The sequence below is a fragment of the Schistocerca piceifrons genome, chromosome 3 (assembly GCF_021461385.2).
Source record: "Schistocerca piceifrons isolate TAMUIC-IGC-003096 chromosome 3, iqSchPice1.1, whole genome shotgun sequence".
NCBI classification, from domain to species: domain Eukaryota; kingdom Metazoa; phylum Arthropoda; class Insecta; order Orthoptera; family Acrididae; genus Schistocerca; species Schistocerca piceifrons.
Genome location: NC_060140.1, coordinates 605,781,354 through 605,807,526, shown reverse-complemented (window position 1 = coordinate 605,807,526; position 26,173 = coordinate 605,781,354). Strand labels below are relative to the sequence as shown.

The window sequence follows — 26,173 nt, the reverse complement described above, 5'->3', positions numbered from 1 at the left end:
GGTGGTAGGGTAGGACGGTGGGGGTGGATGGCAACAGTAGGGACGTGGGCCTCCACGGCCTCAGACAAGGTCTGCTGGAGAAAGGAGGCGGCATGGGTGACATCATCGGGACGGCGGTAGGCGAGAGGGTGGCTATCGACCTGAGTGGAGAGGGTATCCCGGTAGGCATTCCAGTTGGCACGGGAATAGTCATGGATGTACTTAGGGGGAGGGTCATGACGAGGGTCGGGGCGGGGGCGACGGCCGTCTGAAACGGTGAGGAGGACAGGGAGATGGTCGCTACCAATAGGCTCCAGGACATCCACCGTAATGCGACCAAGGAGGTTGGGGGAGGAGAGGATAACATCGGGAGTGGAGTTGGATTCGGGACGAGTGTGCTGGGGGATGGGGATGAGGTCGCCTTGAAGGGAGGAGAGGAACCGATGCCACCGCCGTAACTGGGCAGCGGAGCGACTATGGATGTTGAGGTCGGCGGCGATCACATAGGAGGAGAAGGTACGGTCGATGTGGGAGAGGAAGTCGAAAGGAAGAGGGGCGTTGGGGCGGACATAGATGGTGGCACAGGTAATGGTAAGGCCGGGGAAGAAGAGACTAAGGATCAGGTGTTCGGTGGGGTCGGGAAGGAGAGGCTGGAGCCGAACGGGGATCTGGCGGTGGTGGCCAATGGCAACTCCGCCACGCGCAACTGGGAGGGGATTATCGGAGCGTAGGAGGAGATAGGGGGAGGTGTGGATGGAGTGGTGGGGTTGGAGGAAGGTTTCATTGAGGAGGAAGGCATCCACACGGTGGGTAGCAAGGGTGTGCAGGAAGAGGTTCTTGTTGGCGGGAAGGGAGCGGATATTGTTGAAAAGGATACGATGCTGTCGCGCCATGATAAGGACTTATACGAGGGTGTCAAGGCGGGAGAAGGTGAAATGGGCCTGGTTATTGGAAAAGGTGGCGTACATTTTAAGGTGGAATATGGAACGGGCGGCGAGGGAGATCTGTTGTAAGGTGTGGGGGCGCTGAAAGGGATGGACGTTTTGAAGGACAATGGTGAGGAACCTGATGATGTCCTCAGCAGTGGGGGGGGGACGAAGGGAATTGCCAGGAGGGGTGGGGGCGTCCAGGGGACGGACAGGTACGGTGAGTTCAGGAGTGGTGGGAGGGGGTCGGGCTTTGCACTTTTGGGAGTAGGTGGGGTGGGGGAGGCTGCAGGTATTACAGGAGGGAGGGGATTGGAGGTTGGGGCACTGCCGGAGGAAGTGCGCTTGCCGACAATGCGGGCAGGTGGGGGCCTCGCGGCACTCTGCTGTTGGATGTGCATTGTAGCGCAGACATCTCTGGCAGCGCAGGGATTGAGGGGGGGAACGGGAGGGGTCGACCTTGTACCGCTGATTGAAGAGGAGGGCACCCTCCTTCAGGAGACGGTCAATGGAGGGGGCGTCCTCAGAGAAAACCCGCATAAGGCGGGTGGGGCCGGTCGCGTTGAAAATGCGGCGGACCGCCCGCACCTCCAGGGTGGGATGGGCCTTCAGCTCCGCCAGCACCTCCTCCTCCGTGATCGACGGGCTAAGCCGAGTGATCACGGCGGTGAGGGTCGGCGGGCGACGCGGGGGTTGGGGTTGGCGGGTAGGAGATGGGGAGGGAGCAGGGGTGAGGGAGGCATGAGGACCAAAACGGGTGATGGGGAGGCGGGAGAGGATGTCAGTATGGAGGGTTGGGCTGGGGGAGGAGATAAGAACAGAATCCCGTCTGGGAGTAAGGAGAGAGATGGGGACGTCAGGGAAATGTTGGCGGAGGAGGAGGGAGAGATTCCGGGCCTCGAGGAAGGAAGGATCGGGACGGGACAGGAGATATTTGTAGAGACCGGGTGGGGAGGAGGAGGAGGAGGAGGAGGAGGAGGAGGAGGAGGGAGCGGGGCCTGGTGGGGAGACGTCCATGGCATTTTGGGGTGGGGATGGCGGGCGGGGTGGAGCCTTTTTAGGAGCAGAGGAAGTGGAGGCGCCACTAGGGCGTTTGACAGCGGCAGATGGGCGGGTGGTGACAGGAGGGACGGGAACGATGGGGAGGTGGTGGGAAGGGACAGGTCTCGGCACGGACGCAGCAGTCGGCGCCGGAGATAGTGACTGTGACGGTGCAGGCGAATGTGGCAGTGATGGTGATGGTGACGATGATGACGGTGGTGGCGGTGATGGCGATGGCGATGGCGACGGGGAGAGCTGGGCGTGGGCAGTGGCCCGACGGGCCACCACCCTAGCCGGAGCTGCAGTGACAGGCTGGGGGAGTGGGGGGAAAGGATCAGAACGAGAGGAAGAGGCAGGAGATGGGGAGACAAAGAGCGAGGGCGAAGGGATAGAGAGGAGGGGAGGGATGGAAGGAGGGGGGTGGGACTGGGCACACCAAGTGATAGTGGTGGAGGCGGCGGAAGGGGACGTATACACGATGGCGGTGGTGGTAGTAGTGACGGTGGTGGTGGGGGCGGACATGACGACAAGAAGAAGAAGAAAGAAAAACACAGCACTAAAAGGACAGGACACACACTGGGGGACAACGGACGGCGACGGCGACGGCGACGGCGACGGCGACGGCGACGGCGACGGCGAGAGGCAGGGACGCTGCTGCCGCGGACGGGGCCGGGGCCGGGGCCGGGGCGGCGGCGGCGGCGGCGGCGGCGGCTGCTGCTGCTGCTGCTGCTGGCTGGACTGCTGCTGGCTGGACTGCTGCTGGCTGGACTGCTGCTGCCACCGGAGGGCTGGCTGGCTGGCTGGCTGGCTGGCTGGCTGGCTGGCTGGCTGGCTGGCTGGCTGGCTGCGGGACCACTGCTGCAGGCTGGGACCGGGAACTGCTGGCTGGCTGGCTGGCTGGCTGGCTGGCTGGCTGGCTGGCTGGCTGGCTGGCTGGCTGGCTGGCTGGCTGGCTGGCTGGCTGGCTGGCACCTGGAACCCCTAGCACTTCGATTAGCGCGAAAATGGCACTATCGAAGGGCGGTAACCTTGCGGTGTACCGCCGGAGATGAGAAACCAGTGCACGTCTTACGTTATATAATGGAGGCTCCACCCACTTCTGACTGCATGATGTCATTATTAACCAATGAGTTATAAGTCGAATTACAATTTAAAATTTCTTAGTTAAAAGAACATTGTCAAGAATTAGAAATAAATATACATTAAACTTAGCTTATTTAACAGCTATTGTCAATTAAAAAGCGTTAAAAATATTTAAAAATGTAGGAAAATGAACTTCAGTTTGGCAGTACATGGGTTGCCCTCTCGTGGCCTGTCAGTGAACCATTTGAAACCACTGGTTGCTATGGTGAAGTTAGACGCCGTTGCAAAGATGAAGGAGCTAGCTTTTTCCACTGAAGTTGTTGTAGAGTCGATAGTTGAACTAGTGGTTGCCATGGTGAGGACAAACGCCAATGCAAAGATGTGGCAGCAGGCTTCTTTCCAATGAAGTTGTTGCAAAGTGGAATGGAAAAGACTATGGCGTCAGACGATGTATTATTGTGCAGCAAACTGTCTTTATTGAAACGAAAAGAGTAAGCTACAATAATCTCTAGCTGATATATATATATATATATATATATATATATATATATATATATATATATATATATATATATATAATTCATGCTGCACAAATACGCTACGAAGTAGTTGACCGTATATATGAAATATTATCTATGAAGTTAGTATGTAGATTACCAGTGCCATTTTTTTATAAGGCATTGCTATTCTTCAAGTTACATACCAGTCATATAAGCCAATAAAATTGAAAGAATTTAAAATTATAAAATTATTAAATTATGAGCCATTGTCAATAATAAAATAAAACGATGTGAATTAGCAGTCTAAAAGCTTATATGACTGGTATGTAACTTGAAGAATAGCAATGCCTTATAAAAAAAAATGGCACTGGTAATCTACATACTAACTTCATAGATGATATTTCATATATACGGTCAACTACTTCGTAGCGTATTTGTGCAGCATGAGTTATATATATCAGCTACAGATTATTGTAGCTTACTCTTTTCGTTTCAATAAAGACAAGTTGCTGCTCAATAATACATCGTCTGACGCCACAGTCTTTTCCATTCCACTTCGCAACAACTTCATTGGAAAGAAGCCTGCTGCCACATCTTTGCATTGGCGTTTGTCCTCACCATGGCAACCACTAGTTCAACTATCGACTCTACAACAACTTCAGTGGAAAAAGCTTGCTCCTTCATCTTTGCAACGGCGTCTAACTTCACCATAGCAACCAGTGGTTTCAAATGGTTCACTGACAGGCCACGAGAGGGCAACCCAAGTACTGCCAAACTGAAGTTCATTTTCCTACATTTTTAAATATTTTTAACGCTTTTTAATTGACAATAGCTGTTAAATAAGCTAAGTTTAATGTATATTTATTTCTAATTCTTGACAATGTTCTTTTAACTAAGAAATTTTAAATTGTAATTCGACTTATAACTCATTGGTTAATAATGACATCATGCAGTCAGAAGTGGGTGGAGCCTCCATTATATAAAGTAAGACGTGCACTGGTTTCTCCAGTTGTGATTCTCCAACAGAAAGGGGTTTCCACTCAATGGTAATTCAACGTTTTATAGCCGTATAACTCTATGTATTTTCATTAATGCATGTAGCCCTCTAATTAGTGCTTTGTATACATCTTGTAGGTCTGAAGATGACCACAGTAGTGGTCGAAACCGGTCACCTTATAAAATAAATCGTGATCAAGACTGTTTTTAATAGTAATTATTTACAAGACATTGATCACTGCTGTTCCCATAATGCATTGAAAAGTAATACAAATTAATAATTTCCAAATTGTTTTACTTTGGTTGTACTGTGAAACCTTGCTTCTTGGCAAATTTTTTGGTTCTAAGTCAGTGGGAAGTATCCTGTAAGTTCCGTTACGTGAGTTCGTGAGTATCAAGATATGTGACCTAACTGGGAATACCTTTGATTGTATTGACTTAGGGCTTCACGTCTTTACTCCACCAAGAGATTGTTGACCTTAATATGCAATGTAAATTTCAACTTGATACATGCACTCATTCCTGAGAAAAGGGGTTTTGAATAATCAGCCAGACAGACAGACAGACAACAAAGTGATCCTATAAGGGCTCCATTTTTATTGATTGAACCCTAATAAAAGGCAGTGATCAGGTGATATTTATTGTTCAGCAGCACGGCTATTGCTAACGTTGCCCCAAGAGATTGCAAATGTTGACTGGGATGATATGTGAGCAGCAATGAAATGGCATGGTAGATAATGGGCTTGCCACCTCACAAGAGGCACCAGACAGTGACACATCTTGCATTGGACCATTTCAATGTCGAGTGTGTTTACTTCATGAATGCCAACTTGAGGGACTGAACAGTGACACTGTCCACGACCAACCAATCACATTTCACTGTGTGTGCCGGATGGATGAATTTGCCTGAACTTTGCTTTGCCTGTAAGTACCAAAATATTACATGTCATGGAAAGAATGGAAGCATCATGTGCAGGTTAGCCTCATCAAAGGCTGGGATGAAGTGAAGGCATCAGATGCCTGGGCCAGAATTCACTCGATGCACACTACATACCTTGAGTCCTACTTTGTATGGTTGCTGCTGACCCATGTCTGTTCCCAATCTGTTTCACTGTCTCATAACAGCGGATAGACAGGAAAAATCCACATTCCAGATGCATGTTAGGCAATGTGACTTTTGGAAGATAAAAAATGTAAACGTTGTGTTACTAGGGCCTCCCATCAGGTAGACCGTTTACCAGGTGCAAGTCTTTTGAGTTGACACCACTTCGGCGACATGTGTGGCAATGGGGATGAAATGATGATGATTAGGACAACACAACACCCAGTCCCTGAGCAAAGAAAATCTCTGACCCAGCCGGGAATCGAACCTGGACCCTTAGGATTGACATTATGTCATGCTGACCCCTCAGTTACCGGGGGTGGACTTTTGGAAGATGATGGCCACTGAGACATTATGATTGAGGGTGACATATTGTGCTGGCCAGCAGTGAAGTTGAAAGAGAGAGCTCTTTGCTATCATGTTGACCACCTACGGGCTCTTGAACCCCCTGCAACATTAGTACAAATATAAAACCTAGTTACTGGAATAGGTCACCCACAGGTACGAAGGAACAGTGCAGGCCACTGACATCATATATTTGAATGAAGTGCTGGAATTTATTGAGGACAAAGTTTCGTTGATGGTGGGAAAATGGTTGTCTTATTTTGGCATGCTCACCCCATAATGAGCGGGAGAGTGCTCCTCTGATTTGCTCAGGGAGCTGAGTTATGACACTGCAGCCTTGGGGGCTCAAGTAGCACAAACTGAGCCCCAGATATTACCAGAAGGAAGGCAAATTTTTAACAAAATTTTGATTCATGTGGAGATCAGATATTTCTTGGGCATCTCAGAAGGCAATTAATGTTGAATTTGCTGCTGGAGCAGTTGTGCAAGAACAGGAATGTCACACTAGCAGTTATGTCCTCTACCCACTTGGGGATCAAACTTCTGTTGAACAGTGCAAGTGAGGAAACGTCCACTTGAAATATACACGAGAACAATGGTCCCTGCGCTCTATGCAGCAGTGTATATAGGTCATATAGGATAAATACTCAATGTCACACAAGCATGTGACAAAGATATTTTATCACAGCTTGCATGCTATCCGCAGTAACCAAATGTTGGTGGGTGCAATGCTCACCCTGCTAGCAGGTGACTTTTTGCATACACAGCCAATGACTGAGAGAGGCAAGTGGGCGATTTCATCTCAAATCATGCAGATCAAGAGTGAATGTGTCACATCACTATTTCATAGTTTGCTAAAAAAACCATGTTGAAGTTTCACATAATATCTCTCCAAAACTACAATATTTTGATTTTCTGATATTTTGTTAAAATGCTATAGGACTCTCTGAAGGGGAGAGTTTGTGAAAATGTTGTAATGAAAGGGAAAATTGAAAAATAGCAATAAAGAAACCAAAAGTGATAGAGATCTGAATTTATTTTCAATAAATACTTTGTTCCTATTCCTATGAGACATGATTAATACATACACACTTATGAGCTTCTTTTTTTTTTTTTTTTTTTTTTTTTTTCTGATGAAGTGGAAGGTCTGCTAGCTGTCAGCTATGACATTAATGTGCATGAAATTCTTAAACTGTCAAAATATATGTACATTTAGATGGAAGGATCAGAATTTTTTCTCCAAAATCCCCATCCTAAATGTTCTAAACATTTTGTGGTACCGTATTTGGTCTTTGTAGTTAGGTAATTTACAAATAGAATGGGCAGTACTTGTCTGTACAAAATGTGAGAAATTTTTGAGGTAGACCTGACTTTAATCTCAAGGTCAAAGAATCATGGACACTTAAATATTTAAACTGGTCATTGAATTTAAGTGAATGTCATGCAAAACTGGTATTTCTGAATCAAAATAATTACTTTACAAAATTATAAGTGAGTAGGAAAACAATTCAAAATTTTGTTTGAAAGAATTTTATAACAAAAGTGAGATATAGAATATTTACATCCATTTTTCTTTTTATGATATTATTCACAAATCATTATAGTCTTCTGTCATAATTTTACTTCTCCATGACTTTCCATGAATTAAAATCGCCTACAATGTAACAACTGCACTGTTGAAAAAAGTTCATTTGTTTTTCCATCTGCCTCTTATTAAACTTGTTTAGCCAAGCTCAATTTGCACATGGGCGATGATGATCCAAATGGGAATTGCACACTGATACTTTGATGATGGCCATTCAAAATAATCAACAGGACCATGATGTGTCATAAACAAGAAGGTTATATCTTGCAGCTCATGAGAGACATTCATTATCTGTCCCACCCACCACTGATTGTCATACACACAAGAAATGAAGCAGCTCACTACAAGGTCTTCTAATATATCCTGTGGTCTCTGTATTTCACACATGGTAACAGGACGCATTTTGTGGAGAACCGTTCTTGCAATGTATGTGTCACTCTGGGATGCAACCCAGTACAGACTTGACTGAATTCCTACCACAGGGTTCATAGTAGGTCACTCTTTTCTCCCTTTTAATAGAATTCCCTTAATCTACTTTAATTTAGAATTAAGAGTTCCATGTTTGTTACTAATGTTGATATGGTGTGCACAAATCCAGCAGCATCTCTTATAGCATCTACAGTTTGATGCTGGAGATTAATTTTATTGCAAGATGTTTATGGAGACCTCCTACCCCATCACATGCACTATTTCCATGACCTGTTGCTGAAAATATTCATTTGTCTTAATTCCTGTACTAAAGTGTTGGTCAAGCTCATAGAGCTGAAAGTGGTTTTTAAAATGAGATGCTGCACAATCAGTCACATACACATGTTTAGGAAATGCTTGGGCTGCAGATGCTATGTCATCAATTATCATGCTCATAGCGTAGCATGCATGTGCAATGTCATGAATGAAGTCATCACTGACAATAGCAAAACAATGCAATGTTCCAAGGAAGTGAGCAACAAATGTGAATATTGATTCCTGCAATGTATGCCAGTGGTAACTTTGAATTTCATTCTACAAAGCAACAGACCAGTTCTCAGCAAAGTCGAAATGAAGAACTAAAGTGTCAGTATTCTGGGATGTGGCTGATTTTGCTTCTGCTATGGCCTGTCTCTTAATCCTCCAGATATGATGGTGAGCTATTCCTTTTATGACCCAATGCCTAACCTCTGTAAGAAACTTCTCCGGCACTACTGTCTTGTTCACCAACTCTCCTAACTTCCACAATGCATAGGTTATGCCATTTCCAGTGTCCTGAAGGTGTAATGCTTTAACAATCATCACTTCAGCAGCAGGACATGTTGCACACTCCTGCATCCAACATTTATCTTGGGACTCTTGATATATACACAAAAGCATCAGGTCCATCGCTGTGTATTTTATTCCTGTGACACTTCATATGGCAAAACAAACAAATTTCAAATTAGTGCAGTAAATACATGTGCATACTTTCTTCACTGGCTGTCATTTTACCCATTTTGGTTGTTAGGAGCAAAATTTTGTGAGACCAGTGTTTAAATTTGGGCTCTCCTTTATCATTAGGAGATATGCTTTTCTTATTGATATTTTCATACATCTTGTTACCTTTTCAACTTTTTAACCATTTTTGCTAACTGAGATAACTTCAGCCGGGTTAGGACTTTGCCTGTAGCAGTCTTTGTCATCACTTAGGTAAAATTCCAGAGCAACAGTATGCGTAGCATCTTGCAATAGATGCCCACAGTAAAAATCTGGGCATGTCCAAATACCTTTCTCATTCTTTATTTTACAAACTTTTGAAATAAAATAATGTGAGGAAGTGGGTATGTATTTTTATATCTGCTGCTTGGAGTAGCAACCTGGTATCAGTGTCAGTAACTGTACATTCTCAGTATAGGTTGCTGCTGAGATAGCAGTATTTAGATTTTAAAACCACACACCACATTTCATTCACATATCACTGTCTTCAGGTTCTGCACCAAGTTCATCTACATTATACACTTCACAAAGTTTTGAAGCTGTTGCTTGTGTAAAACCTGTTTCAATTTCTTCCACTTTTCTTTTTACATACTGTTTTCTTCTTGTGCTTTTGACCTTTCCTGGATGTTTCAGTGGGATGTTGAAGGGGGTTACAGCAGAAATGCTAATATTCAATCCATCAACAACTTCCCACACAGGAATATAAACATCTTCACTGTCTTCTTCAGTTTCACATCTGGGTGACGATGATCATTCAGGTGGGTTGTCACAAAACTTTTCCTTGTAGTGAGTGTAGCAATTTCTGCACAACGGATTTGGTACCAATACCATTACTTGAGGACCAAGATATTTCTACAATACCTTTCACAGATTTCTAACAACTGTGAAGTGTTTTTCACTTTTTTTAAACACCACCTTCTTGTGCCTTTTGTCATAGTCCACACACCTTACTCTTTCAATACTGTATTTCCTCACTGGCATTATATCTAATAAAAAGTTCAAACCAAACACAAAACTCGATGCAGAATGGTTTATGTGCAAGTTCCCATTCATTTATTGTAAACAGAAGAGCCCTGGAAGCAGTGGTGCCAACATGCATATTTTCATTAGAAATTCAGTGATGCAAAATATGCAAAATGTTGAAAATTTTTTAACACTTTACACTGAAAAATATTGCCCATTGTGTTTGCACTGACTACTAACATATTAACCAAATAGTATTTTGTGTAATTCTCAAAAGTGGAGGTTTTTGAGTAAAAAATTCATAAAAGCTAAAAAATTGCAATATTTTACACTTTTAGTAATAAATATTAACATAATACAGATAGCTGTAGCAGAGAATATACTGTTTATGATTACATAAATAGTATCTGGCAATATGACAGAAAAGATAGCTTTCTGTTACTTTCCAAATTAGAAAAAAAATTTGAGTGGATAAATTAACTCCAAATTTCATGGTTTCTTTTTAAATTTGTAATTTAAAGGAAGCCTATAAGCGTGCAGGTCTCAACTAAATTCCGTCACACTAAGAGGGAGCTTTCACACATAACATCTGCTGGGGCTCCAGTACTTTTGGTATATTAGTTACATTATTTTTTGTTCTCTGCTGTTTTAAGAATTATTCACAAAGTATACATTTTCCAAAGGATCATATCATTCACAAAAATTAAGATAAAATGAAAACACTTTATTTCTTAACAGTTATGATATAGAGGTCCACTATTTTTTCCAGAGACATTAATGACCACAAGTTGACATGACCTGTATGATTTGAGAGGAAATCATCCAACTATAAATGTATCAGCATAAAACCCTCCTTAGTTAAAGGGAGTGACCTACATTTTTTTCCAGTTGTGTAGAATGCTCCATTAGTTCATACAGTAGTAAGAAACTACTGCTAGATGCGAGCAAATTATTTCACATACTCTGTATCTGTTCAGGCCCAGTCACCTTTCTTCCACTGGATAATTTTTGGTTGGTTATCTATTGCTTGATGACATATCACAATGTCTGTTACAGTATCATTCATATAGTGACTGAGAGGAGGAACAGCATTATGATTTTCATAAGGGAAAAAATTTTGAAAAACAGAATTCAGAATTTTGGCCTTCCTTTTGTCATCTATGTCATTCTCTATCTTGCATTCATAAATATGCCTGACACCTGAAAAGGCAACTTTAACGTATTTAATAACTATTAATTAAATTAGTAATAAGAATTTTACTGTCAAATATATAGAACAGCATTTTCAGTGCCTCATATTATCTTACATTATTTACATTTTTATTTCTCATAATCTCTCTATGTTGATAATGATAATGATAATAATAATAATAATAATAATAATAATAATAATAATAATAATAATGATGATGATGATGATGATGATGATGATGATGATGATGATGATGATGATGATAATAGCTTTGTTCAATTGTTCAACATCAAATTATACAAGGGTATGTATATGATTTTCCAATATATATATTCGATTGATATCCACTGACGAATTGAGAAAGATGGCCCTTGTATAATTTTATCTTGAACAAAGCTATTATTATTATTTTATTATAGTTATTTAATAGCTATTGCTGTATATATTTCCAACAAACTGTGATGTGACAAGACAGGTTTACAAATAATTTTCTTACAGATGAGGCTTGATTTGGAGGTAGAGAACATTACACTGTGGCAACTAAGATTATTTTACAGTAGTTATTTAAGAAATGACTGAAACAAAAACTGGATTACTGTTTGTTTATGCAATAAAACTAAACATATATAATTATGTGTATACAAAATTTTTTTCTATTCTGTACAAAACAAAGATGCTCATATAATGAGTAGTGTGGATTGCAATCAGTATTATTTTTAATGTGGCTTTAAATTTTGCAGTGAGGAGTGATGTGACTGAAGTCAGTAGTATACTGGCAATATTCAGTCCTGGATGTAGTGGCTTTCTTTGATGTTTGCAGTTATATGGCTTTTGAGATGAAATTAATGTTTTTTGCTAGATTGTGTTTGTGTAATTTAGAGTTTACTTTTGTTTAAGCATTGGGGCTAACATACTTGATTTTAAAATATAGTTTTTTATAACAGTTAATTTCTAAGCTTAAGGAAATAGATAATGGCACAAGTCTCCAGATTTTGAACCAAAAATTATTCTTTAATTTTAAAGGGCTCTAAGGTTTGCTTTTGTTAGCAGAGTAACTTGCTGGTGATATCTGATTGGAACTATAAATTTTATTTAACACATTAACAAATTAAACACGGTTTCACAAACTCTTGTGCAGTTCAATCCACAGACTAAAGAAAAGAGTGTGTATAGCAACACATAAGATATTTACACAAGTGAAGCACAGATTCTAAATTCTCTCACCATCTCTAGAAACATGACTGCAAAAACTCTGTTTTCAGTCCAAGATCTTGTAGCAGCAGATGATGGCAAGGCTTTGGCATAGGTTTTGTTGTCATATTTGCCAAATATCTCCAAAGATATGTGCACCACTGTGACTTGGGCTGAGACTATTTTTTTCTCTTACGAAGTTGTGTCTAGTGTCTATATGTTTGGCTCGACTCTTCTAGCCACTAGCTTTAGACAAATCAGTTGCTGCTTTGTTGTCATATAATAGTTTTATAGGATCCTTCTTTGGGTTTGGAGATATTTCACTGACCTATCCTTTGAAGCCATAAAGCCTCCTGACATGTTGAGGTCAGGGCCATATTTTCTGTCTCAGTTGTGGATAAGGCTACAGATGGCCATTTCTTCCTCTGACAGGTTGTTATTACTTCTTGAGATTTAAACAGATGTTTAGTTGTTGACTTCCTGTCTTTGGAATTTCCAGCCCAGTTTGCATCACAGTAATCTATTATGTGGCAGTCGTCTGTTTTAGAAAACAGTAGCTTCATCTCCTTGATACCTTTGAGATATCTAAAGATCCTTCTGATTGGTTGCCTGTGTGATATGCCTGGATTGTTTCAAAAATGGCTCACAATTTCTATTAAATAAACTGGGTGTGATCATGTTCTTAATTGAGTACACATTAAACTTCCTCTTCTTCACAACAGGGTATATTTTTCATAGCTTCTTGCTCTTGTTCTGTTTTTGGGTTGACATCATTAAGTGAGAATGAGATTATTGTCCAGTGGCATAAATATCAGGTTACATACCTTCATATTACATATGTTGAAAATTTTCTCCACATGGTGTGTCCGGTCTGTCCATAAATAACCTTAATCATTTCTAGCAATTTGGATATCTAAATGGTTTGTAGCTCCACCAAGATTTTTCAGCTTGGATTTTTCTTAAACTGTTTTTGAAAACTTCTTTCTCTGATGACCTGTTACTAAAAACTAGCATATCATCTACATAAACAGTGAGTATTAGAATGTTTGAACATTTATTTCTATAATTGACACAAGGGTCAGCTGTTGATCTTTTGAAACTGTGATTCAACAGTGTAATGTCTCATTTCAAGTTCCAACAGCAACCACCTTGCTTTATTTTACATACTGCATTGTTTAGTTCTTTAATACCAGTATCCTACAGTAACAGGATGCACTTCTAAAACTTCCACATAAATCCCACCATGTAAGTTATCTTGTAAGACCAAGTGAGGTGGCGCAATGGTTAGCACACTGGACTTTCATTCGGGAGGACGATAGTTCAAAACCTCATCCAGCCCACCTGATTTAGATTTTCTGTGATTTCCCTAAACTGCTTCAGGTAAGTGCCAGGATGGTTCCTTTGAAAGGGCATGGCTGACTTTCTTCCTCAACCTGCCATAATCCAGTGGGACTGATGACCTTGCTGTTTGGTCTCCTCCCCCAAATCAATCAACCACCTTGAAAGAAAGCCATGACGACATCTAGATGAACAGTGTCAAAATTGTTATCAGCAGCCACAGCAAATAAATATCTTATTAATGGGAAGTCCAGATAATTGTAAATAAATATCTTAATAAGTTATAACTGGTGCATCATAATCCAGACCTTGCTTCTAAGCACAACCTTTCACTGTTAGCCATGTTTTATGGCATACAGTGTGGTCTTTTAAATCTTTCTTTGTTTTGACACTGAATCCAAATTTACTGATTTCTTATCCGTAAAAACAACAGACTAGTATGTGTGGTCCTATGTGTAAGATTATAATTCATCTTGTATTACATTCTGTGTGTGTGTGTTTTTTTTTTTTTTTTTTTTTTTTTTTTTTTTTTTTTTTTTTTTTTTTTTTTTTTTTCCCAGTGACAAAATATTGGTGTTGGTTGACTGTTTAGGCTGATAAGTTATAAAGTCATGCAGCTTCATTGGCTTTGAAATTCATGATGACTTTTGTATTGACTCAAACTGCTATGGATGCTCAGTATCATTATTTGCATTGCTTAGACTTGATTCCTCATTGCAGCTAGTGTTCCTTGAAGTACTGTGTATTGTGATAGTCTCCGATTGAGGTTCAGTTTCTTCTACTTCAGTTGTTATTTCATTTTTATTCTTTTCTGTCAGTGGGAGAAACAACTGACTTGGTTCCTGTGACTCTGTGTCTTCTTTATACTGTGTAAAAGTATCCTCATCAAAAATAACTTCCCTCATTTTTATGATTCTCTGGTTAGGCTCAAAAAGCATGTATGCTTTTGATTTTTTATAGTACCCCACCAAGACACATTAAATAATTTTTTACCTCCTTTTTGTCGGTTGGCATTCAGAATGTGGATATAGGCACTTGTTCCAAATATTTTGAGGTGGTGAAGATCTGGCTACTTTTTTGTCCAAGCTTCTTCTGGAGTCTTCCATTTCTATGCCCTAGTTGGAAATCTGTTAATTAAGTACAATGCATCAGGTTATCATTCACATATTCAGTGCCATTATCTGTATGTAGAGTGTAGATCCTTTTCCCAGTTTGCCTTTCAAGTAGATTTTTAAGTATTGGATCAGCTGTTACATTTGATTTTTATTTCTGAGAGTATATAAAAATACTTTCCTGGAATGGACATCAGTCAAAGTAAGAAAGTATTTGGCTCCCCTATTTGATATGTTTCGTATTGGCCCATTGCGATTTGAGTGAACTAGCTTGAAAATTTCTATGACTCTTGAGCCAGATTTTGAAAAAGGATGTCATGTATGTTTGTCCCTAAAGAAAATTGTGCATGGAGTATTAATTGCCCCCTCAAATGAAATTCCACTAGCCAAGCCTTTGCAAAGAGCATGTATAACTTCAGAATGCAGTTGGCATAGTCTTTTATGCCACAAGTCTCTGCTAGTTAACTGTAATATGCTTTTGCTTCAACAATTTGATCACATGGTTGGGCTAGCTTGTATACACTATTTTTTAATGAAACACTGGCAACCACATTGTGCTTAATTGAGACACATACAGAATATCCTCCACTTAACTCTGCCTATCTTGTTGCCCATGAGAACATCTGCAAATGAAGATATTATGCCTTTTGCATGTTAATTATCATTATTTGCTATTGTAACATGTGAGCCAATCACTGTTTTACCATTATTTTCATCACACGGATATTCAGACATGTTCTCTGATGCATCTGAGTCTACACCATATTCTGTCCAGCCATCCTTATCTGCAGCTATGTGTGAAAAGAACATCTCATATCTCACTTTCTTGGCTGAAGTTTTTCCATCACTTATGCTCTTGCTGCTATAATTTTTTTGCCAGAGGCCCAAATATGTTATAACACATGTGACCTTTTTTGAATGTAACATCATTCTTCTTATTGTTAACTTTGCAGAGCAGTGTTGTGTGTTGATGGTTTATTACAGACATCATCCTTTATCTCTTACAGTAATTTATTTTTTATGGAGTCACCAGTGATTGGCAAGATTGAATTTTCTGAACTTTTAATCATATGTTTATATTTGTTTGTTAGTTGTCCATATAGAATACATGCAATCCATTCTAAATTAACTTCAAAGCTCAAGCCATTTCATTTTTGTGATTTGGAAATTATCTTTGATATGTATTCTGTGATTGATGAACAATTTTATAGTCTGTTTGTCAGCAGAGTCCTCAGTAAACCTATTTGTCAGAAGAGGCCAGGATCTTTGTAGACATGCTTTAACTTGTCTCATTTTTTGCATTTTTTGCAAGTTTTTGCAACATATTTTGCAAATGAACGTATATTGATGGATGGACAGAGAGAATAATTTTTGCTGTTACTGTGCAAATCTTAGTTACATTGATGATTTTGTCATTTATGCAATCCCACAATTGTTTGTGTTCTAGATAATTTCACATAGTGAACTGCCACATACTGTAGCTTTCTCTTCCCACCAGTTTCTTAATTGGAGGCAGTGAACTGGTATTTAAAGAAACCATTGTATTAGGTATTATGTGGTTCCAAATTCCTGTGTATTAATGCTAATTTCTGCTAGCTAATAATCTACATCTACATCTACATTTATACTCTGCAAGCCACCCAACGGTGTGTGGCAGAGGGCACTTTACGTGCCACTGTCATGACCTCCCTTTTCTGTTCCAGTCGCGTATGGTTCGCGGGAAGAACGACTGTCTGAAAGCCTCCGCGCGCACTCGAATCTCTCTAATTTTACATCCGTCATCTCCTTGGGAGGTATAAGTAGGGGGAAGCAGTCCCCCCACTCCCGGGACTGGAATGACTCCCCACCCTCTCTCCCAAAAACCCACATCCCCCAGTCCCTCCCTCTCCCTCCCTTGCCTTGGGGGGGAGGGAGGGACGGGTGTGCACTCGCGCACACAAGCATGTTCATCCGCACATGCGCGGATGAGGACAGACATATTTAGAGACTCTTTGTCTTTAAATATGTCTGCTTGTGTCTGTATATGTGTGGATGGATATGTCTGTGTGTGTGAGTGTATACCCGTCCTTTTTTCCCCCTAAGGTAAGTCTTTCCGCTCTCGGGATTGGAATGACTCCTTACCCTCTCCCTTAAAACCCACATCCTTTCGTCTTTCCCTCTCCTTCCCTCTTTCCTGATGAGGCAACAGTTTGTTGCGAAAGCTTGAATTTTGTGTATATGTTTGTGTTTGTTTGTGTGTCTATCGACCTGCCAGCACTTTCGTTTGGTAAGTCACATCATCTTTGTTTTTAGATATATAATAGCTTTTTATAGTTAGATAACATTTTATTTGGTGCCTATGTTCCATAATTTCTGTAGAATTGGTATTATACTGACATAGTCAGATGCTTTTTATATATCAAAGAGAATGACTATAACTTATTCCTTGTTCTCAATAGCAGTTACAACTCCATGAATAAACTATGCAGCAGCTGCCACAGTTGACCTGTTTTTAATCAAATCATTCTGATTTTCAGGGATTACATTACGTTTATTTAAAAATGTGGTGGTCCAATTGAAAATTACTTTTCTATCCTTCGGGACTGTTCTACTCTTTTCTGTTTTCAATCTATCATCTTTCTTGAAGACTGTGGTTGCTTGGGTAGTTTTCATTGCATTAGGGAAACTTCCTAATCTTAAATTTCTATTAATGGCAGTGAAAAGGGGTCCAGATGTGTTCACAGCATAGGATTTTATGATGTTCATATTTAGCTCATCATATCTTGGAGATTTGGATTTTTGTAATGACTTTGCTATTTTTTTTTTTTTTTAACTATTTTCTGTTGGGACGAGGTATACCCTGTATCTGTATGCAGAAGCACCACCCTCTGAGTTATATTTATGGTTAATGAACTTATCATTGATAGATTTATCAAAAGGAGAGGAATATTCATAAAAAATGTTTACAATATTCCATTGGCATTATGTTTTAGGACAACTGCAACTTAATATGAGGTCACTAATGAAGTTATCCTTTCTAATTCTAACTCAGAAGCTATTTACAACATTTCAAATGCTGACGGCAATACTGCATCCATTATTTAATGGGTGAGCTACATTTTTGCTTCTTGTTTGAGCTTGTAAGTCCATGTAATATCCATGGTATCTACCTAATGCTTCTTTCAGCTTAGCATCCTCACAGTTTTCTAACATTTTACATTGGAACAGAGGTAATATATCTCTTGCCTGTACATCTTCACCATCTATCCGGGTACTTTTCTGCATATTTTGATTATTTTTTCTGTTATGATTTCTATTGGGCATGTGATGTCAAAATGGTAAAAGAAGTCATTAGCAAAATTTATTGAATTACAATGTATCTCTCCCATTCAGCACAACATCATGTGATAAAACGTCCAGTGATGCTCTGCATATTTAGCTCAATACATGAATGATGACATCGTCCCAGGTGATCTTTAATCTAAGAAGAAATATCTTTCTATGTTTCTTAACTACCTAAAATTTAGGCTTATTACTGTGATATCATTTCTAAATTTGACTTTCAGTTCCATGTTTTAGTTTCCCCATAATTTTCCCTTCCTCCCAGCATGGCATATATGTTCATAATGTAAATGTGAGTATTAACATCTGTCCCTGAAATGAGAGTGTGGATGTTCAGTCTTAAGATACTGAACTTCACAGAAAATGAGGAAATGCAATTCCTCACCTGTGCGGTAAACAGAAACATGTAACAGCATGGAGACTTTTCAGCCCCCCCCCCCCCCCCCCCCATCCTGCTCTCTCTCTCTCTCTCTCTCTCTCTCACACACACACACACACACACACACACACACACACACACACACAGGTTCAGGGACAGGCACAGGCACATACACACACACAACTACATTATCTCTCACATCTGTCTCTGAAGTGACTGTTAATGTATTTATGAATGGTTATTGTGATGGAGGTGATGAAGATTGAGGTGTGGAGTAGCTGGAAGGGGCATATCACTTAGGTGAAGGAAGGAATTGTGAAGTCGGTGGAGAATTGAAATAGACATATTGTTTTTAGTGAGACATGCAAAATCTGTGATCTGTGTGATTTGTGGTAATAATCATTGAACTTATCGTGTGTAGTGAAAGACAGAGAAAAAGAAGAGAAAGGAGATGGGGGTGGAGGGAGGCGAAGGTGGAAGACCTGGCCATATAATCACCCATCATGTGGAACTGTGTAATCTTACCCTCCATCCCATCATCTGTTGATTGTCACTCATTTCCTAATTAATTTCTTTTAATAATTTTCAAGAGAAGTAAGATTTACAAGTAACTTTTTACTTATCTTCTTTTCTCTTAGTTGGCTCCAGTTCATCACATCTAGGGGTTGAGTCTTCAGGCTGAAATTTTTGACATTGTAGGTTCCAAATGAGATGATAATGTTTAAGTAAGCCTGCTCTGTAATTTCCATTTCTGCAATGTTTATTGTGTCACATTTTTCTATATCACACCATTTTTCTGATTTCCACTTCATTTTCAAAAATTGTGTTGTTATTGCCAAATATAAAAACATATCTGATCACATCACTACTAACTCATTCTGTGGTACTAACATTACTCCACAGAGTTTACCCAACAAAGAGAGTTTAGAATATTTTCTTGACAAAAGAAGAGTCTTGACCAAGTTGTATAACTATTTTGTAAAGGAGTCCCTAAATAAATTTAATAATTGGCATCAGATTGTGTTATTAATAATAGAAATTTTAAGTATGCTTTTAACTTCAAATGTTTCTAAAAGAAAAATAATTTCAACTGTACATACAGGGTTACTACATATCAATTGTAAAAAACTAATAAAGTAATTTCTTTTTATAAATTTTAGCCTGAAAGATAAAAATCATATGAAATTCCTTCAGGGAAACAACTGAGATAATATTAACCTATATGAGATTTGAAATTATTTTTAGTATCGATTACTTCTTTTGAATGATGGTAATAATAGTGGAGGGTGTCCCTTTACAATGTCCCCCTCACAAAATTTGGAAACAGTGTGTTTACAATATTTTGTGAGAGACTATAAGGTTTACAAAATGATGTACAAAATGATGCCAAAAGATAGAATACGGATGTATAGAAGTATCTGATTCATAACATATTACAGAATACGCAAGAAAAATATCTACTATATAAGACATAATCTATACATATATCAGGATATGGCATTCAGATTTTCAGCTGTGTGGAACATATTGGAACAAGACAAATAATACAAAGTCAAAACTAAAACATTACAACACTACACTATAGAAATAATTACAGAGACAATGTAAGTAACTATAATTACAAATTGCAACTTTACATCTATAAAATAACGCCTTCAAAAATGTTCAAAAGAGAAGAGAAAAAAATTCAGAGCCTAAATGTACGATGAGTGAGCCGACTTGAAAAACCCACAATGACGGGTAAAGACCAAAAGGATATACTGAACGAGGAGTAGGTATATAGCACAAAATCAATTAACCACATAAACCAGAGAATTTATGGATATGTTGATTCATGAAAGAACAAAATAGTGAAAAAATATTAGGGCCTAAGCTTACGATGTGGGGACCAACCCATGAATCCAAACCACACCAGGTACAAACCAGCAAAAAATGTTTCAACACAACAAAATGAATAAAGCTCATAATCATATCAATAAGTTCAACAATTTGCAAAGAGCAATTGTAAGAAGCATCTAGTTCCAATCAATGGTTGTAAGCTCTCCTTGAGGACACACACACACACACACACACACACACACACACACACACACACACACAGATTTAAGGATACGTCTGTCCACAACTAAAGTTCCAATCAGATACAACATTGCAGTATTCAGGATAAATACAGGCAAACAGAGTCATAATTAGCTTTGAATGATGATATAGTCCAGTAGCTTGAGAATCAAAATCAGTGTATGAAAGCAGACATATATACGTCTTGTTATATTGTCTAGACTAGTAAATCTCTTCCACAGTATTTGCTAATTGTCCATAAAAAATAACCTACATACATAAAGACCTAGTAGTTTCATTTACAATTGATAAAAAATACATACCAATTTAAAGTTACATAATGGATTGGAAAGTCAATCCCACTACTTGAAAAAAACCTGCATTTATGTGGATTAACACTATCTTTGGCAGTCTTGGTTAACAATTTACAAAACTCAGACACAACACTGATGTAGTGAACAGATGGTTGAGTTCATTACTCAGCACCTATGAGCTCTTGTAAGTCAACTGGTCAGACAGGGTACAACCATACAGAAGTGTGGGAAGTGGATCTGCCCACATCCTTCAGTTTCCTCCCAAGAGTTCTCATCACACATTTCAATGGATAGATAACTTCCTACCTAGCATTAACTACAAATCCTGAAACATTGGTTTGTGTACAAAATATGTTGTTCAATACCTTCTTCACATCACATGTCAAATGCTTTCCCTGTTTATATTCCAAAAGCAATTATGTTTAATTTGCATCAGATAAGATTATAAAGTGTTCACATATGAAACATTAATAAACAAAATTAAATGCATTGCGAAAAAAGGGCTAACAAAGTGATACACACAGATATGCTAAGGTACTATTCCTAATTTTTGCACTACAAATTATGAAAATTTTCCCATTCCAAAATTGTAAACGGATCTACTCATTTAGTCTCATAGCATATATGTCTCAAATTCTAAATCACAAAACATAATTATATAGTGTATCATAGATTTTATCTCAGTCAATAGATAAGACAAAAGTTAAGAAATCACATCATCTTACATATTAAATTCATGACAAACAAAACACAATTATTCAGTCATATCAATCTGCAAATAGATTTAATCTCAGTCAATAGATAAGACAAAATTTCAGAAATCATGTCTTACATGCTACATTCATGACAAACAAACGTAGTGTACATTTCCTTCTAGAGTAGAGGTCATTATGCATCCATGTTCAAAGGTCTTGTCTTCTATACTAAACACTAAAAGTGGCTGAGATTTTACCAATTTGCTTTGCTTACCTGTACCTCCTCTTATCTTTACACCTACAATGGGCATTTCCAAAAAAATTGTTACTGTACTTATACCACAAATTGGGCTACCTATATCAATCAAAAAGTTCCCTTCTCACTGGTCAGTCTTAATCTTAATGTAAGGACACCCAAAATCTGACTCATAATTTCTGTTATTAGACACTTCATATCATCTTTGCAGGGTTTTATCAACTTTACTGGTATCATAGCATTACATTGGTTACTCATGTTGTCAGGTTAATATTGAACACAATGAATGTATCCCATAGTGCAACTAACATCACTAATTACAGAAGGAAGACAAAATATATTACTGTCAAAATTACACTTTCTACTTCAATCATCTTTCACTTCATTCCACGAATCTGGATAAACATTCTGACTAACCACAGCCAAATTACTCCAGAATGCACACTTATCTATGTTGTCGGCAATCTGGTCCCACACAAACTTCAAACAGCTTTTGCTTTTATTCTCTAGGCTTAAAGGTAAATCACATTTACTGTTTGGATCATTACTCTGCATGACATTAATGAAAAACTGATTTGACTGGACTGGTATTTCATGACTCTCACTTAGATCATCACATACACACCTACGTTAGTTGTATTCACAAATAACTCTGAAACTTCCTTATTCTTGAACTCCACAAAAACTTGATACTCATCATCATCATTATCATCATCACAATACTCTTCCATAATTGCTTCATCAATAGCATAAATAACAACACAAATCTCATCTCCATCAAAGTCACATACCTCACCTACATTCGTTAGCAATAACCTACCAGTCTCAGACTTACCAACTGCAGTCATGCAGTCATTTCTCAGTTCTCATTCACATCTAAATAAAAAATACCACCTAACTCAGGTCCATTAATACTGGACTGGAGTAGATGGTGGTAGGAGAATGTATGGGACAGGTCTTGCATCTAGGTCTATTATAGGGGTATGAGTCATGAGGTAAGGGATTGGGAGCAGGGGTTGTGTAACGATGGACGAGTATATTGTGTACGTTCGGTGGATGGTGGAATACCATGGTAGGAGGGGTGGGGAGGATAGTTGGTAGGACATTTCTCATTTCTGGGCATGACAAGAGGTTGGCGAATCCCTTGCGGAGAATGTAATTCTGTTGCTCCAGTCCCGGATGGTACGGAGTTACGAGGGGAATGCTCCTCTGTGGCCGGACTGTGGTACTTTGGGAGGTGGTGGGAGACCGGAAAGATAAGGCACGGGAGATTTGTTTTTGTACAAGGATGAGAGGATAATTACAGTCAGTGAAGGCTTCAGTCAGACCCTTGGTATATTTAGAGAGGGACTACTCATCACTGCAGATGCGACAACCATGGGTGGCTAGGCTGTTTGGAAGGGACTTCTTGGTATGAAATGGGTGGCAGCTGTCGAAGTGGAGGTATTGCTGGTGGTTAGTAGGTTTGATATGGATGGAGGTACTGATGTAGCCATCTCTGAGGCGGAGTTCAACATCTAGGAAGGTGGCTTGTTGGGTTGAGTAGGACCAGGTGAAGAAAATGGGGTCGAAGTTGTTGAGGTTCTGGAGGAATGTGAATAAGGTGTCTTCACCTTCAATCCAGATCGCAAAGATGTCATCAATGAATTTGAACCAGGTGATGGGTTTAGGATTTTGGGTTTTTAGGAAGGATTCCTCTAGATGAATAGGTTAGCATTGGATGGTGCCATGTGGGTGTCCGTAGCCGTACCACAGATTTGTTTGTAGGTAATGCCTTCAAAGGAGAAGTAATTGTGGGTGAGGATATAGTTGGACATGAAGACTAGGAAGGAGGTTGTTAAACTTAACAGCTACTCACTTGAATGCCACCGTCTAATTAACTTTTCACATATAAGGCCACCATCAAACTGTTGCTAACTTCAAATTGCCTATTTGATGGCTGAATATGATATGAAACAACTTTGGTCACAGCATCACTACCTGCTCTATTTTGATCTTGCATCCCTTTCTTACTTTTCCAAAAATTTTCTGATCCTCTGAAATGCCCACATGCATATTTCCCCTACAGCACATTCACTGTTCTCACAAAATCCTAGCCAAAACCTCTGCTTCTTCCCTTCCCACTCAATCTGATTCTTCTCTTGTTTTGACAAGATACATTATATTCCTCCCCCATCCCCCTCCCCTTGACCCCCATCCTACTTGCATCACAACATTTGAAAAACTCTCTCACACATTCTTATTGTCTGGGGAACATGGTAAAAGAAGCAGTTGTCAGTGTCATATCAGTAGCTAAAGCTGCATAAAGAAATACTCCATGATAACTACAACAGTGATTTATTCTTTTCAGAATTCTAAATTTTCTTCTAGTCAATCGCTATTACATAATTTTTTAATGTGTTACAGGTGTGCTGAATTAGAAAATCAGCTCAAACAAACATTTACAGTGTCACAGGAACTAAATGCTGCAAAAAAACGGTGTAATGAGCTAGAATCACAACTGAAGGAGTATACTGCTGTTAGTACAGAATTGAATGAATATCGTGAGCGGCTTCAAAAAAATGTTCAGCAACTACAAGACGTACAAAGTTCTTTCACTCAACTACAAAGTGCATTCAAATCTGCTCAGGCAGAAAGTAACATGAGGTGATTTTATTCTGGTCTTGCTGTATTCATTATGTTGAGCATATTTCATGTATTTAGAGTATATTTAAATAATATAATTTTAATTTAAGTTGTGGCTTAATATGATTAATTTAGTCTGTGTCTTTACTTACATCGTTACTTTACAAGTAATTGTAAAGTTTGTTTCACATGGTTCCCTTCATCAGAGCACATTCCATGTATTGTTTCTATTCCACAGATAGAAATAAAATGATAAACAAATAGCAAATTCACATCTTTGTAGTTGGAATTAATACAGCCATAGCCATTGGATTTTTAAGGGAGTAAAACATAGATGACTGACAGTTGTTGCAAAAGATTTTTGAAGTACTTTAGATGATTTCTGAAGCACAATCAGTGTATTTCCTTAACCAACAGTGAGTTTATGTTCTCATCACATCATGGCCTGCTTTCATGAAAAGAGGAAAAAACTGGATCCACCTGAGTTCATTTGAACATATTTAATATATCTGTTAGAGCAATTTGAGATAAACTCCATATATTTAAGAAAAATACATGCATCAATATTACAAGTGTTCTAAATCGTTGTTGTTGTTGTTGTTGTCATCTTCAGTCTGGAGACTTGTTTGGTGCAGCTCTCCATATTACTCTATCATGTGCAAGCTCCTTCATCTCCATGTAACTACTGCACCCTACATCCTTCCGAATCTGCTTAGTGCATTCATCTCTTTATCTCCTTCTACAATTTTTACCCTCCACACTGCCCTCCAATACTAACTTTGTGATCCCTCAATGCCTCAGAACATGTCCTACCAATAGATCCCTTCTTCTACTCAAGTAGTGCCACAAATTCTTCTTCTTCCCAATTCTTTTCAGTTCCTCCTCATTAGTTACATGATCTACCTATCTAATCTTCAGTATTCTTCTGCAGCACCACATTTTGAAAGCTTCTATTCTCTTCTTGTCTAAACTGTTCATCATCGATGTTTCACATCCATACATGGCTACACTCTTTACAAATACTTTTAGAAAAGGGTTCCTGACACGTAAACCTATACTTGAAGTTAACAGATTTTTCTTCTTCAGAAATGCTTTCCTTGGCATTGCCAATCTACGTTTTATATTTTTCACTCTATCCCTCAAAATCTTAAATATACTGTGAAATCAGTTTTGTTTTCCTTTGGCAGATATAAGCAGATATATTCATTTTTGACATTACACAAATTATTAAAAATTCATTATAGAAACTGTTTTGAAATTATATAATCACTTGTGCTTCGCAAAATGTTTTGGTGATTCAAATTATATATTATACATAAAAGTTATCACAGTCTGTCCATGACATCTATAAAACTCTTTGCACTATCAAAATATAACATCTTTGTTAACTTTGTGATTTATGGAAAGTTAGTTGGAGGCATGACTGTGTGAAGCATTTGTGAACAGATGTGGGGAGTCAAGTCAGAAACTTTTCTCCATAGTAACTGTAAAAACATATTAATTTAAAATCTGATGGTGTTTGAAATTGTTATATTAAAGAATTGTTCTGATTTTGATCAAAACTGAAACATACCAATATATGACATTTAGGATAAGTATGACAAGAAGTGTTGATGTTGGGTGCAAGTCTACCACAGTTACAGACTTACATTAATTTTGTAAAAATCTTATTTCATGTATCTTGTCATTTAAAAACTTAATTTACTATAGTACTTCATATTTGGTG

The 26,173-nt window shown here is 39.0% G+C and overlaps 1 protein-coding gene across 2 annotated transcripts; it reads left to right on the top strand.

Annotated features, from left to right (window-relative positions):
* Positions 1–5,366: 5,366 nt before the first annotated feature.
* LOC124790064 lies at positions 5,367–25,134 on the top strand. Of its 2 annotated transcripts, none has more exons than XR_007016215.1 (2): positions 5,367–5,449; positions 24,229–25,134. XR_007016215.1 is itself a non-coding variant. In XM_047257628.1 (2 exons), the coding sequence occupies exons 1-2, from the start codon at positions 17,789–17,791 to the stop codon at positions 24,470–24,472; spliced, it is 342 nt and encodes a 113-aa protein (XP_047113584.1). In that variant the 5' UTR covers positions 17,782–17,788; the 3' UTR covers positions 24,473–25,134. The 2 variants fall into 2 exon arrangements, 1 of the variants encoding a protein (XP_047113584.1); XM_047257628.1 differs by lacking the exon at positions 5,367–5,449 and adding an exon at positions 17,782–17,886.
* The last annotated feature ends 1,039 nt before the right edge of the window (positions 25,135–26,173 follow it).

Coding starts and splice junctions, on each gene's coding strand:
- LOC124790064 (XM_047257628.1), top strand. CDS start 17,789: ATGAGGTCACTAATGAAGTTATCCTTTCTAATTCTAACTCAGAAGCTA. Junction 17,887..24,228: donor CTGCATCCATTATTTAATGG/GTGAGCTACATT, acceptor AATGTGTTACAG/GTGTGCTGAATTAGAAAATC.